Genomic DNA, 15962 nt, shown 5'->3' with positions numbered 1-15962 from the left:
TGAATAATATTTATTATAATAATAATAATACAACCTAGCTACCTTTAAAAAAAACTGTAAATCCAAATTAATACAGAAACTGTATATGAAACCAGTTCAAATACTATCTGTACTAGCTGCACTAGAAGGGCTCCTTAATCCTTTTGAAAAAACATATATCATTGTCATTGAGTTAAACTATAACCGAGACTTACATAAAGTGTATCTCAGAATGAGATATAGCTTTCTAAATGACAGAAAGATGTTTCAAAGATAATCCGCTTCAAAAAGAAACTCCTGTGCCCATGATGAGAGAACTGAACTCTAAACATATTCAGATAGCAACTGCAGTGGATTTATCATTTAGCATGCAATTTCATCTCGTCCGCATCTGGACGGATATCCCTTGTTGAAATAGATTAATAATCCGCTAAACTGACGATATACCTTCAACATAATATGAATACCAGAACAAGAACAGCTTTTGTCTCTGTGGTTGCACTGTAGGACAGCTGCACCATCGGCTACACTGTTTCACAAAACATGAAGGCGTGACAGGGCGCAATGTTATTTATGCACTTGTAGCTCAGCCATTTTTATGATTAAAAGCCTCTGGCATGATATAGTAATAAGCGACTGTAGGTCTGGAGTCTTTCAACTAACTTGTTAACTCTAAAAAATGATCGTGATCTTTAAAATCCTTCAAAATGAGGACCTTACACGTGGCCCTATAGTAAAAACAAAAGGGCTGACAAACTTTGAAGTACTATAAATGTATATACATCAAGCTGAAGTAATTTGTCCTCTACATCCCCAAAGGGCAACCCGAGTCTGAAAACACAGGCATAAATCCCCAAAAACATCATGTGAGTAGACATGGAATGGGTTGGTTTGTATAAACCACTCCAAAAAAATCCATATGCTGTTGCTTTTACTTTTGCTGATGTAATGTACGGGCCATTCCGAGAACACTGACCGGAAAGCTTTGTTATCAGTGTTCTACAAGGCCGATCTTGTCTAAATTTCCAACACCTGTGAAATTATGCCCCTATAATTCAATACTGATGGCTTCGAAATGATACCTGGGGACTGACATCTGAACTATCTTTCATTAAGGCTTATTAATGGCAACTGTTGTCGTTCAGCTGAGATTAGATCTTGGCAAAGGCCCATGTCATTCAAAGACAAGGTCCTCTACTGCCTTTTAGTCTGGCACAAGGATTCCCAATTGCTATTCAAGCGTCTGCCCCTTCACCAGCCGAGGGTTTCAGAAGGTGTTAAAGGTGGTTGAAGTGCAAACTTTTGAGAGACTGAAGATCCGGGTTTGTGCGTGTTTGAGTGTTATCAGAAAGACACTGCTCACATGGCTGCTAACATGCTCTGACACCACCGCGGCCAAGAGGAACTTGTGAAGATGGTTCATAAAAGGGCACCAAGAATAAAAGACTTGATGACTTGTGACTAATAGGCAAGTTTGTGAGAAGCTAAAAATCTACTTTAATACAGTCTTCTTGTTACTAGAACTGCTGAAAATTTGTTTAAAACAAAAAACACTGGCAACCCACTTTACTTTTGTAATGTGACATACTTCAGAATAAAACAGGTTCCATCGACAATGAAAAAAAATTAGGGAGGGACTTGATTGTACTTGAAATTGATTGGATTGTGAAATGTGTTTGTTATGTAGTAAAATGAAGTAAAGTGTTCAGGGGAAGGTAAAAAAGAGGACTTTGTAAAATGAGCCAAAAAGTAAAGTCGCTTGAGAAGAGCAACCAATTTCAATTTTGACAAAATAGTAACAAGCAGGGCTTGACAATAAGGATTGCTCGGGAAAAAAGTATCCCTTAAAAAAAAATAGGACACCACTACTACACCGTCATACATCATCATACGTCCTACGTCAAATTAGATGCAATGTTTAGTGAGTTAAAGCTAGTGCTGTGCGATAATTCGATAACAGCTATTTTACCGATATAAACTTCCCGATAAACCGATAACAACCGTTCGATAAGTGATTGATAATGTTTACGCGCTGTGCATAATGTTGCGCAAGCACTTCCGGATGCGGCACGCGCTCTTGGTTTACAATCACAGTGTCAGGTAGACTTGAAAAAGTGGAGTAAGATGAGGCAAGTTATTCATTTATTATTAGGGCTGTGCAAAAATATAATATACAGCTAACTATCGTGATACATTTTCACCCGATATTTCAATCTCTACTATCGATATTTTTAAAAACCCATCAAATCCCTCAGTGTGCGTCAAATGACCTCCTCCACCGCTGCTGTAGTTGTCGCTCTCCAGTTGTCTGTCATGTTCAGCCAATGTCTCGGAAGTTAGTAGGAGTGAGAAAATGGCAGAAAATTTAAAAACACCTGCAGCATTCAAAGCCGACGTGTTGAAGCACTTTTGCTTTAAAAAAAGTTGTTGTTTTTTATATTCAGCTCTATTTTTTTTTACATTTTTGATAAAAAAAAGGAAAAGGTATTGCAATGTATCACAACACGCAACATACCGGTATTGTATCGTATCGTGATACATTGTATCATGACCCATATACCGTGATGGGTATTGTATCGTGAGGCCCTTGCCAATAATACCCAGCCCTATTTATTAGTAGAGCCCTATGATTTTCGCGATGCGGATAACACGGACGGAATCACAGAATCCAAATGTGCAGAAACATTTTCCTATTGTGTAATATTGGACGCGCAAACAGGGTTCGTCGAAGCCTGGAACACAGCAGACAAAATAGGTAGAGTATACTGTACTTTCTTTCAGCGCTGCCTTGTGCATGCAAACGTCTGCATAGCTTTAAAAGTATATTTACAGGACATTCACAAATTCAGGAAACTAAGGAAAAACAGCAGATCCACCACTGCAGTGAATAAACTGTATGTCAAACGGCTGTCCAATCACAGTGGAGGAGGGGCGGGACATTACCACAGCAACCAACCATCAACCAAGTATCACAGCTACCAAAGTGCTCGGCTGAAGAAACAACAGCTGGCATTCGGCGTCCTCCAGGCGTTTTCAGACGCATTCTAAAGTTTTGGTGTGCACAACCCCAAATTTACATTTAATTGCTTTCAGTTTCATTTCTGTACCTGAAAAGTACAATACTGTTAGATCGATCTGTTTGTTCTGTTGCATTTACTTATGCTATTGCTCATAATTTGATTATTTGTTCTTATTTTATTACTTTACTTGTCTTAAACAATATTTGAAATTTTGTAAGGTAGGCTAACAGTTTTTGGTGATAGCCTTATTTATTAAGGCTTCATGGTTTAAAGCTCCCGTTCTGTCTTTGATTTTGAAGCTTTGATTGTGTTTATAGTGGGCAATATAACATGTGTTCATGTTTCACTTATAAAAAAAACGCGGTATTTTTCACACAATTTACTTATCTGTATAGTGCCGTTTTCACTGTCCTCAAAACAGGCTGATGTCTTCCTTGTTATGTGAAGTCCCTCCTTCAGAAATACGTTACAAGTTCTGATTGTGTAGTTTGTTTAGTGTGCTGTGATTCGATAGCAGCTTAGCTTAGCAGAGCCGTTTGGGCCAAAGCTGGTGACTGACGTATTCCTGTGGGCAGAGTTTAGTCACAAATAGGGGTGGGCAATAAACCGGTATGATAGTAATTACCGGTATTGTGTCACGCCATGATATGGATTTCGCAAAACCGTTGATACCGGCGTTACATATTTTAAATTCTATTTTTGCACTTATCAGGGTTCCCGCGGGTTGTTACAAAAAACTAACCTTCAGAAAGTTATATCTATGGCCTTAAAACGCCCAGATCTTCATCCTAGGACTTAAATTTAACTTTATGAATGTTATTTTTTTAAGACCCCGCGGGAGTTTACCCAAGTCTTAAAAGTCATACCTCCGTTCCCGAGATGCGCTGTCCACAGAAACACAAAACGAAAAGCTCCGATCGCACTTCAATCCATTTTTAATCATCATTTTTTTTAAGAGGATGCACATAATAGTGCACGCAAATCCTGCCAAAGACTATATTTCAGGTGTATACAGCGAGTTTGGCGAGAAACAAGCCCGTGGCTTACCTAAGCATTACCAGGTTCTGAAACATAACAGGACCCAGAAGCGAAAAAAATCAACACTGCTTTATTGAAAATCAACTTAAACAGTCGGACTGTCAAGTCCCAAGGCACCAACAGCGCGTCAACAGTGTTATACATTTAGGAGGCTTTTTTACCTCACTGCTTCAAAGTCGTTTAACGGTGTTACTCCCTTTTCACTCAGATCTGCTCTCTCTACTGCGCCCTGCACGCGCTCTCCAGGTAAGCGATTGGATGACGGAAAGCAAGAAATTACCGTAATAAACCATAATTTGCCAAAAAGCGCAATTTATCTTCTTTTAGGAACCATTCCTTTTTTGATAGCGCAAATGGTTGAGGAGTTACGGTTAAATGAATAGCGCTTTCAGAGTGCTTTAGCGGATAACGTAAGCAACGTACCAAACACATTAAAAACAGCCTTTAATGGTAAATTTCGTTTTCTTAATGCAGATTTATTAATTAGAGAGGCTATTAAACAATACATAGTGCATATTTACGCATAAAAACGTATGAGTGGAGTGTTTTTGGCAATGTGAATCTGCTGGTTAATTAAATCAAATGCAATTAAATGCATTCATTAATGCATTCATTAATGCAGTCAGGGATTAATAATAATATAAAGTGAGATGGCATCTCCCATCAGATGTTCATATGAACAACAAAAAGAAAATCGTTCTTTGTATATTTATAAATCAAACAGACACAAGATATACAGCACACAGCTTTAAAGTTGTTGGACGTAGCGTAAAACATTGTAATAAGGCACATAGCCTACCAGCAAATGACCATACTAATTTCCATACTTTCATACTTTCCATATTAGTGACAATACGCATAAGAAGATTAGTCCACCCATCCACACAATGGCGCTTTGAAAGGAAAAAATGGGAAAAGATAAAAAATCATGTCTATGTCCAATCCCTCACTTATTAGTAACATAAGGTTAAAAATACAAATTTTGTCTGTAATTTAACTAAGGTTTACTACAGTGTGACTCCAAATTGTTTTATCTCATATGGCGACATACCGTAATACCGTTATACCGGGTGAAGAGTGAAAAATACCTTGATATGAATTTTTGCTCATACCGCCCACCCCTAGTCACAAACTGTTTTACTGACGTCATTAAAGCAGGAAATAGAGGGCTGTAGTCCAAACCGGCCGTTCGTTGTAGGCTTTTAAAAAGGAATTCTATTGAAGAAAATATATCGCCTGGCAGTGAACTTTGAGCTTTATCATTTTACAGGTATTATTTATGCTATTATAGCAACATTACACACTAACTAGAGTTTAAAAAATGGTATCAGGAAGAACGTGACCTTTAACAACAACAACAAAACAATAGTGTTGAGAGATAATTAGATAACGATAATTTCTGCTATATAATTTATACATTTTTGTGATAATTTTTTGGCCATATCGCCCAGCCCTAAAACATAATAATCATTTTATTTTAGTGCTTTTTGTTGGGGCCAAGGACAAAATGCATTTTTCTCCAAAATGACATGCAGCAATAAATTGTGCATAGTGCTGCCTCACGATTAGTCGCGACTAATCGTTTGCAGAATAAAAGTTTTTGTTTACATAATATATGTTGGTGTACTGTGTATAATAATTATGTATAAATTCAAACACACACATGCATGTATATATTTAAGAAATATTTGCATTTGTATATAAAGTTTTATATTTTTATATAATTTATATTATATATAAATATAAATATATTTATTATATAAATATATTTTTTCTTTAAATTATGCATGCATGTGTATGTATTTCTTTATACATAATTATTATACACAGTACACCAACATAAATTATGTAAACAAAAACTTTTATTCTGCAAACGATTAGTCGCGACTAATCGTGAGGCAGCACTAATTGTGCACAATAGCACCAGGAAAATTTTTACACCTTAAAGAGTTAGGCTGACACGGAAAAGAATAAATTGTATAACAAAGTCGTTCTGTTTTGTGCAAGTATTTTCGTCGCTTCATGGAATGAAGATTGAACCACTGTAGTCACATGGACTATTTTAGCAATGTCTTTACATCCATACTGGGTCGTGAAAGTAGTAGCTGCATTACTGTCTATGGCGAGTCAAAAAGATCTTGGATTTCATCAAAAATATCCTAATTTGTGTTTACGAAGATGAGCGAAGGTCTTATGGGTGTGGAATGACATTTGGGTAGGTAATTCATCACATGGCATAAACAAACCCTTCAAGTATGCAATTTTTGAGCCTCAATCCACATTAACCAGAATGGCAAAACTCACAATTGTTTTCTGAAAGGTTTCCCAAAGACCCCGTCTCCTGTTGCAACCCTGTCTCCAGTTACTCCAAGGTAATAAACGAAAAACATCAACAATAAAAACTTAGAAGAACTTCTTGACATCCTGTCTTTGAGGAAATACAGGCCATCAATGATGAGTTTGTACCTGACTTTAGTCTATGCATTGAAGCACGACAGCTGGAAACATAGACTAGTCGTTTCCACACGGGAGGATCTCTCTGAACAATTTAGAGACAGACCCTGACAGCCTCTGCAGCCATGAAGGTAACTCTGATTTGAAAAGCTTGAGTTTTTATTCTGTGTTATTTCATGTATCAGATATCAAAGAGATTGAGGACAGAAATACACTGTGAATATGATTCTCTATAGTGTGCAGAATACATGCAAAAACTTGATGTTTAAGCTTAATGACAAACTCTAGGTCTAAAAACCTGATCTATGATGTATATATACAAGATATGATAAATAACAAATTTAGTCCCTATGCATGCATTTTTTCATTTTCAGGATTCTGAATTTGCACCTTTTAATCTAACTATCCTCCTTAAATGTGCCAGGCCAATAGATACTATATGCAAATATACATATTACTAGTAGACAGCACTGTGAATCATGATTTGTTTGCCTGGAAACCATTTAGAAAATCTGCACACTAGCTTTCAACTACAACTCTAAAAATAAACGCAAAAATCAAATCAACTCTGAATACCACAAAATCAATAGTCTCTAATTCAAATTCTGTTTTCAATGCAGTTTTTAAATGCTGGGTAAATACTTTCAAGATCTATTTTTGGAAAAGCCCACTACACAAACCATAAATACCGAATCTATTAATCGCCCCTGTTGTGTTTTCGCTTCACGGATTTGCAACATCTGAAACGCCCCACAGGTCAAAAGGTTTTTACTTGCCAATGCATGACTATTTAAAACCTGCACTCTGTAGGCAATAAGCTTGCTCACTATTAAGTATGCATGTTCCGTAGTTCTGTGTGCTTGGTCCCATTTTCATCTCACTCCAAGGCATCCATACTCCCGCTCCCTCCCTGCCTTTCACACACACACACAGTTCCTCATCAATAAGCGTGCGCTACCACGAAATGCCCCTACACAGTGAAGGCATGCTAAGCAATCTCCTAGAAGGGCTAGGCGTGACTGTGACTAATGATGGACTACATCAGCTGATGTTAGTATTAGAGAAAAAGTAAAGGAGGGGGGCTTATAATGTCCTCGGGAAAATCCCCCTCAAACATATTCTCTACTGGCTGTATGGAGCTCGGAAAAAGGTGCGACAAGCACAAATATGAGCTGGGCGACATTTCAGCACTACAAAGCAATGGACAGCACCCCCGACTACAGGGGTGTGTGCGTGCGTGCGTTTGTGTGTGATAGGGGGAGGGGGATTCCCATACTGTTTTATGCCCCTCGCGACAATAATCGCAGAGGCTCGTGCACGCGAAATAGGTGCACGAGAGCGGCAGGAGCACGCCGAGAGGAATGTCATGAATACGTGACACGCCGCAAACTCACTGACATTTGCATTCAGCCACTGTGTGCATTTCATCACTCATTCCGTCTAAGCTCCCGTGGGGCAGCAACGGCAATATTTAACGGGAAGGCGGCTGCTTCATCTCCCGTTAAAAAAAAATGGGGTGGTGATCAACGTAGACTATTAAAATGCTTCTGACGAGAACATCGCCTAATCGCGTGCACATACTTAAAACCATTCATCATAAAAGTAGCGTCTGCGATGCATTTCCGAGCGTTTAAACACAACTGGGTCTATTGCACTGTAGATATGTCACGTTGCATGTGCACAAATAAAAGCTCAAAGCAGCCCTGAAGCCGAGATGCTGCTGTGCAGAAATGCACGAGAAAAAAAACACTGCGTGACCAACTCCAAATACCAACTCGTGTCCATAAACCAACAGCATTCATCTACCAAACACATCGATATGACTGAGAAAAGACATATGTGAGCGATCGCTCGGTTCATTCACGGATTTATGAGGTTTTCCCGTGTTCTGCTTTATGTTAGTTGGATGTCTTACGTGCAAGGTATGAATAATTCATCACACAAACTGTTGTCTTGACACTGAGCTTTGCTGCATGACAGACCAAAGGCAGATCTCTGAACGCCGGATCCATACGTGCACAGATGTATAACTGAATTAGAGAAAACACAGTGGAATAAACGCTCGGGTTTTGATCACTGTCGCCTGCAAACGAGTCGAGAGGAACGCGCGCGACAGGCAGAACGCTCTCAGATAGTAATCACCACGCGACACATTACAACCGGCACGACAGACCGCAAAGAGCAACTGAATGAAGAAATACATGAGGATGAGCGACGACACGCGAAATGAACGAGTGTCATTGCGTATTTACCTGTTAATATTCCAACTCGGATTTGGTGGTCGTGGTTAGTTAAAATCATCCCGTCCGACGCCATGTTTAGCAGCGCTCTCGCCCGCACTGACGAGCCTGAGCGGAGCCGAGGCACGAGCGCGTCGAACTGAAAAGGCGGAGTCAGGCCAGAGCAGCCGAACCCAGAGCAGTGCTTTCCGGTGCTTACTTTAAATATTTTGCAAGTGTTTCATTTAAAGAAAAAGCGTGACATTAAAGGGGACAATTCACAAGGCTTTTTAAAGATGTAAAATAAATCTTTGGTGTCCCCAGAGTACGTATGTGAAATTTTAGCTCAAAATACCATAGAGATAATTTACTATAACATGTTAAAATTGCCACTTTGTAGGTGTGAGCAAAAATGTGCCGTTTTGGGTGTGTCCTTTTAAATGCAAATGAGCTGATCTCTGCACTAAATGGCAGTGCCGTGGTTAGATAGTGCTGATTAAGGGGCGGTATTATCCCCTTTTGACATCATAAGGGAAGCCAGATTTAGGGTGGCCATTCGTGCCAGTTCCGCCAGACACGTCCCGAACATGTTTTCGGGTTCGTTCTCCGGAAGTCGCGTTGGTTGACTGCATACGTCTCAAGGTTTAATATTTCTGGTTTAATTTCAGAAAAGCAACCGTTACATTTCAAGGTAAGAATGAAACTACAATGATTGTATGTCTTAAGAGAAATAAATCTTTGTAAATCTAATGTATTTTAACTGAAATGTGAGAACCTTGATGACGTATGCGTTCGAGCAACGCGACTTCCGGAGAACGCACCCGAAAACATGTTCGGGACGTGTCCGGCGGAACTGGCACGAATGGCCACCCTCGCCAGATTTCAATGACCTATTTTTTCACATGCTTGCAGAGAATGGTTTACCAAAACTAAATTACTGGGTTGATCATTTTTTAAATTTTCTAGGTTGATAGAAGCACTGTGCACTCAATTATAGCACTTTAACATGGAAAAAGTCAGATTTTCATGATATGTCCCCTTTAAGATTTTGTTAGAGATTGTAAGGATGATCATGATGATCACGATTTGTTCACATTAATGCATCAAAATATTTTTTTATTTAATTTTCATAGCCTTTGAAACCTTTAAGCTCAGCTCATATATATATATATATATATATATATATATATATATATATATATATATATATATATATATATATATATATATATATATATATATATATATATATATATATAGTAAACTAGTAAAATTAAATGCTAAGTATATGCCAAAAAAGTATATATTTATATCAACTGTCACGTATAGTGAATATTAATGTTGCTCCTGCAGATAAATGAATAGAGGAGGTTAACCCCTTATCTGGCTCCATGTACTTTTTCAAACTTTTTTTAAACACACAAAAGACTCTGATGATGAATGTTTGTTGGGAATTATGTCCATGTTGCATTGTTTTTTGAGATCTTCATGCGCGATGATGCGACAACGTCTGTAGTCCCATGTAGCAACTTGTTTGCAACCACCCTTTAAAAGACACGTTAAGGCTTTCACAAGTTGGGGTTACTTTAAAATATCTTGGGCTTTTGTGTTAACCCAAGATCTTATTTAAGGCATTTAACCAAAACCCCATTTAAAAAAAACCACTGACTTTGGAATGACAGAAGTGCTAAAATGCTAACTCGCTCCCGGGTTTTGCCTACAAAGTTATTGCCTGGGTGTCAGTAAGGGATAGATCTCTGAAGGAGACTGAGGGATTGGTACCTGTATCAAAAATTAATTACACACTTTATTGCATCACAGAAAACCAAGCTCAGATAATGGATTTGGCACTAAGTTGCACGGCTTCAGTGAAAACACTCCAGCGTTATTAACATGAAACCATGAGCATTATGGGAAATACAATCGAAAGCAATTGGGATGTCCATGAATAGACATGACTGCTGTGGTAAAAATTAAAGTAACCCTTTAATCTCCTGAAGTTGCGAGGGTCAGGGGAAAAATTTCTGTCAACCAGTTCTAACCAACACCATACAGGAAGTCTGACTTTTTTGGAGTTGAGTGAAGAGTCAACACGTCAGCATGGGCCTGGTAGGACAACGGCTCTCTGCGGGTCATTATTTAAGCATTTTTAATTGGCAGCCAGCTCAAGCCAACAAAATGAGTGGCTGTTTTCTGCTGGGAGAGCACAAAAATAGAAATGCCGGCTGTGTCAAGCTCCATGCATCTCCTAAATATCTAAATTAACCACAAACAATATACTGCCAATTCTAATTGAAGCACCTGAGGCCATGTGGTCACGATACATGCTCCAAAATAAGATTTCTTTGATAACAACTGTATCATAAGACTTTTAAGGGTAATAATGTATTCCTTTACATATAACGTCTGTTGTGGTTTCATGTAGAAGCCAAAGAAAGCCACAATATTTGGAATTAGCCAGCTATTACACTTAAAAAAAATAAAGGTTTCTAAAGCTCTTTTAAGGCCCTGACTGAAAGGTTGCTTCGGGATCCAAAATCAATTCTTTGACATCGCTGCAAAGAACCCTTAAGAACCTTTATTTTTAAGTGTGTACTTTATGCCTTTATAACTCTTTTACCTAAAGCAATCTTATGGCCTTCCTCCACTTCACTGTGCCGTATGTGTGTACTGCAATAACAGATGAAGCTTTCCCTTCTCACTTGAGGTGACATGAATATTCCAACTGTTAGCACTCTATAAGGAAAGCCTTAGCACTCATAAAAGAGACTGCTCTCCAATTCACATATATGCAAGCAGAATTTTAAGCAACCTTACGACTTCTTTCCAAGATCGCTCCGCTTTTCCATTCTTTCACCTCCCCCATCCTCTCAATCAGCCTCTCTCTCTCTCTTTCTCTCTCTCTCTATCTTCATGCATATATTTCCATGGTCAAAATGGTTTAGGCTGGCTTTTGCTGGGTAGTTCTGGTTTAGTCTCAGCCTGGTTGAGCATCTGATGCATAAAGCACACAAAATAACACTGCAGGAGTTTCAAAGTCGTGACCCGATTGGTTTAATTCTGCAGGATTACTAGGAGATGTGTGTCCAGTGCTGATACATACACTCTACAACAAACGCTGTTACTCAAAAAGTGCATCCTTAACGGTACATTCACATGGGGCGTCATTGTTAACGTTTGGAGGCCGTGAATCACAGTGGCCGCAACATGTGCTCCTCTGTTCTCCGGTCTTGCATAAACGTAATTGGCTGGCTCTGCACTAGGTTATTTGCATAAGGCAATCTGATTCGCTGATGCCTGTGTTGGCTCTTGAAAAGTTAAGAAATGTTAAACTTTTGCTGCGAGTGACGCATGACGTCACCTAAATGAGAAGTGTAACGCTGACGTCCCGTTTGAATGTACCGTAAAAGGTTTATATAAGTAGGCTACCTCTCATATTGGTACCTTAAAAGTACATATCTGTACACAAATGGTACATATTCAGACTTTTCTTTAAAGGTACAGTCCCAGTGACAGGTTTGTACCTTTATTTCTGACAGTGTATGGAAACAAAGTGACATTATTAAATAAAAAATATTAAATAAATAAAATGTGTTTCTGATTCATTTTTTTATTTTTTTTATTTTATGTTAATCTGCAATACCTCGGTTATCCACTAGATCAGTGGTTCCCAAACTTTTTCAGCGTGCGGCCCCCCTTGTGTAAGGTACATTCCTTCGCGGCCCCCCAAAGAAAATTTGTGACAAAAAACTGTTCTAAAACTCAAAATTTTAATAAAAGAACATTAAATTATACAAAAAAGTAGTGCTTTTGGTTAGTAGCCTTATTTTTTAGATTTAATTACACAGAATTCATGATAAATTAATGTATTTCATAAAATGTCATAAAACTGGGGCCCCCCTGGCACCATCTCGCGGCCCCCAGTTTGAAAACCACTGCACTAGATGACTTACCCAATTTATGAAAAAACTGAAGCCAAAATGTTATTTACTAATTTTAAACTCTATGTTTTGATAATTGTTCTGAATCCGATCTCTAACAAAATTCCTTCACAAAAATGCAGTTATTTCAGCTTTTTGCTAAAAAAATGTATTCTAAAAAAATACCCATGGAGTTTATAAACAGAGAAAAAAAATATAGACAGGATGAAATGTTTTTTCCCCGTTTTGTCTGTTTGTTTGTTTGTTTATTTTTTGTTTGAAAGCAGAGGGTCTGTTTTTTCATTTGATATATTTGTATCTGATTTTCCTGAGAGGCATTTTGTAAAGCTTTTGTGAAAATCACAAAAAAAGCTGAAGGGCAAATTTTCAAAAAATGGCTGGCAGGGAATGAGTTAAAACCAAATGTAAATGGGTTTTCCTCATGTAAGGTCTGCATTTGTTAAAAATGAGCTAATAAAATATGTCAAATCAATATTTAATGTTCCTTACCTAACTTATAGTGGTGTAATAAGCAAGATAATGTACAGGCAGCAGCATGTTATCGCTGCGCGTCGGGTCCCGATCACACTGTCGAGGCTTATTTCTGCCATATAAACAACCTGCTGCCTATACATTATCCCTTACATATATAAAAACATACATGCATGTATAAATTTAAGAAATTTTTTATTTAAATATAAATATATAATATAATAAAATGTATAGTAATATAATGTATATATAATATCATAATGGGTATATATAATATATTAATGTTTATTAATATATTATTAATGTGTATTTATATTTACATAATAATCACATGCATACAGTATATTATGCAAACACAAACTTTTAGATTGTATGTGATTAATCGCGATTAATCGTTTGACAGCTCTAGTTTTTATGTGTCTTTTCCTGTGTTGTAATTTGAAGTCGATTATTTCACATTAATAGACGAAATGAATTAAACTGGCTGAATGACAGTCACACAGTTAAACAGTCAAATATGTATTTTGAAATGTATAAGCATTAAAACTGTCTACACTGTCTCTTTGACTTAATGAATGTCCCAATTCTCAAACTCGATTGTGAATCGTACATAACCAGAGATGATTGACTGGATAAAGGCTGGTTTAACAAGAAGGCAGGGCTGTTGGAGGATGTGTATATTACCCCAGTCCCAATTTCAGCACCACTCATATATTCCAGGAGGTAAATGAGAAGGGCTGTGTGGTTACAGAGATTGAAATACATTCATTAACTTTTCCCTTTTTGCTAATATAAGCCTTTTAACGCTGGCGCATCTCTAAAAATTTACATTTAAATTAAATTGACTGGGGGCCAGATGAGAAGGCACCCCAGCCCCCGGGGTGACTGTTATTTACTGATCTTCCTTCCACGTTGGTCAGTCTCCATCGCATGTCCCCCCTCCCCGTCCCCATTTCTCTCTTCCCATTTCATGATGGAAAAAAGACATTGTCTATCGCCTTTAAGACAGGCTTTCAAAACTTCCTGTCAAAGGAGCTGAGAGGGCTAAAGCTGATAGATGTACACAATGACAGCTCGTGAAAGAAGACCGCATGTCTGGAAGTGAAGTGGATGACTGTGATGAAGGATTGTGTGTGTGTGTGTGCATGTGTCGAGGTAAATACGATATTGGTGGGTCATTGGGTGCAGGAGGGATCAAACAGAAAGGTCACATCTTCATTACTGTCCTCTCTCTCTCACACACACACACCAATGTAGCTTTTCAGTCCATCCGGCTAATTCCACACGACAGAAGCGAAGGTTTACTTCAATGAGAATCGATATCCTATTTATGCTAATGTCAGTGTAATGTGCATTTCCAGCGAATATGCCGAGTTTGTACTCAAGAACATCTCTAGTGGGTGAAATGCACTCTGGATCCATTTTTCATCATAACATGTTTCAGTTTAGCATCTTTCCACAATGGTTGCTTTGTAATTGGATTTCAGATGTATTACAGCCAGTGAGACAAACAGCCGTCGCTGGACATTCTCTGACCGCATAAAAGCAAGGTTTAGGATCATCTGAATTCATTTTGGTATCGATTTGCCTTGGCGGAGAAATGTAAAGGGGGGCAGAAGAAATGGAGCCAGTGGCCGTCATGATCCTGCTGAGTACCGACATATAATTTTCATACGTGCTGCAACAACGATCGTAATTTTAATCAGGCCGCAGCAACTCGATAGCTAAATCAGCAGATCCTCTCAAAGTAGTTCCTCATCTATTTTTAAATCATACTGAATCTATATTACAGATGCAGTATTTTAAATCATTTTTGTTGAGTATGAAACGTTTGTTAGAAACATGAATCCGTATTAGTGGTGACCAGTATGGATTTTTCTTATTGGCGACCATTAAACATTTGGTAACCGATTGTTTTATTCTGACCTTGGTTTTATACCCTTGCAGAGGTCACTGTTTCCATTTGGGTCCGTGTTGTTGACTGATCAATAAAGACACCCTGTTCATTTATATTCTGTGTCCCTAAAGACCCGTGGACTTCAGATGGCCCCAATGAGACAATGACCTCTTCACACTACAATCCAATAGTAAAACACATTTTTTTCAATGCTTGACAATTCTTTATAAGCAACAGCTGAATATTTCTTATATTTGGCTCAACTCACCTCTACCCGGAGCGCATTCATGCAAATGCACAATTAAACCGAGCCATTACCCTTTAAGAATGCAAAACTTTTATCCTGTTATTATGACTAATTGAGGCTTTATAACATATTGTTTGGGATTTGTTTGGACAGTGATTCCTATCACAACAGAGAAAAATAAAACTAATAGACACATCAGTTATACTCAAGAGTAAATGAAGGACATGAACGTTTGTAAGACACTCGCTACTTGAATATTTTTAAACGCTTTATGAATATACACTGTAAAAAATACTTTGCTGCCTTAATTTTTTTTGTTGAATCAACTCGGATTTACAAGTCATTACAACTTACTATTATTTGTCTTGACTAGAGATGAGTTGTTATAACTACAGGTGAGTTGTTATAACTTATAAAATTAAGTTGACTTTTCTCAACTATATTTTATAAGTTGTGACAACTCATTGGTATGACTTGTAAATCTCGAGTTGATTTAACAAAAAATTTTAAGCCAGCAAAGTATTTTTTACAGTGTACGAGTACGTCATAAATATTGATTAGTTCTTGATTACGCACCGTCCAAAGGTGAAGCCTTCGCTCATGAATATTAAGTAGGCTACTGATGGTTTCGCGGGCCTTTCCTTACGAAAATTAACCATGGTTTTAATGTGGTAAGATTGTAGTAACCATGTTTTT

At 37.9% G+C, this 15962-nt stretch overlaps 1 protein-coding gene across 9 annotated transcripts in view; it reads right to left on the bottom strand.

The window, feature by feature from the left end:
- LOC129417213 (gephyrin) overlaps positions 1-8904 on the bottom strand; it is a 110586-nt gene extending 101682 nt beyond the window's left edge. For 6 of the 9 annotated variants that reach the window (XM_073864702.1, XM_055171742.2, XM_073864703.1 and 3 more), the window contains exon 1: positions 8744-8903. In XM_073864702.1, the coding sequence (XP_073720803.1) occupies positions 8744-8807 (64 nt within the window). In that variant the 5' untranslated portion in view covers positions 8808-8903. Of the gene's footprint in view, positions 1-8743 lie in introns of all 9 variants that reach the window. The other 3 variants (XM_055171739.2, XM_073864701.1, XM_055171741.2) reach the window with 1 other exon arrangement.
- Between the last annotated feature and the right edge of the window lie 7058 nt (positions 8905-15962).

Source organism: Misgurnus anguillicaudatus, unplaced genomic scaffold (genome assembly GCF_027580225.2).
Source record: "Misgurnus anguillicaudatus unplaced genomic scaffold, ASM2758022v2 HiC_scaffold_28, whole genome shotgun sequence".
Classification (NCBI taxonomy): domain Eukaryota; kingdom Metazoa; phylum Chordata; class Actinopteri; order Cypriniformes; family Cobitidae; genus Misgurnus; species Misgurnus anguillicaudatus.
This window is presented reverse-complemented; position numbering and strand designations above follow the sequence as displayed.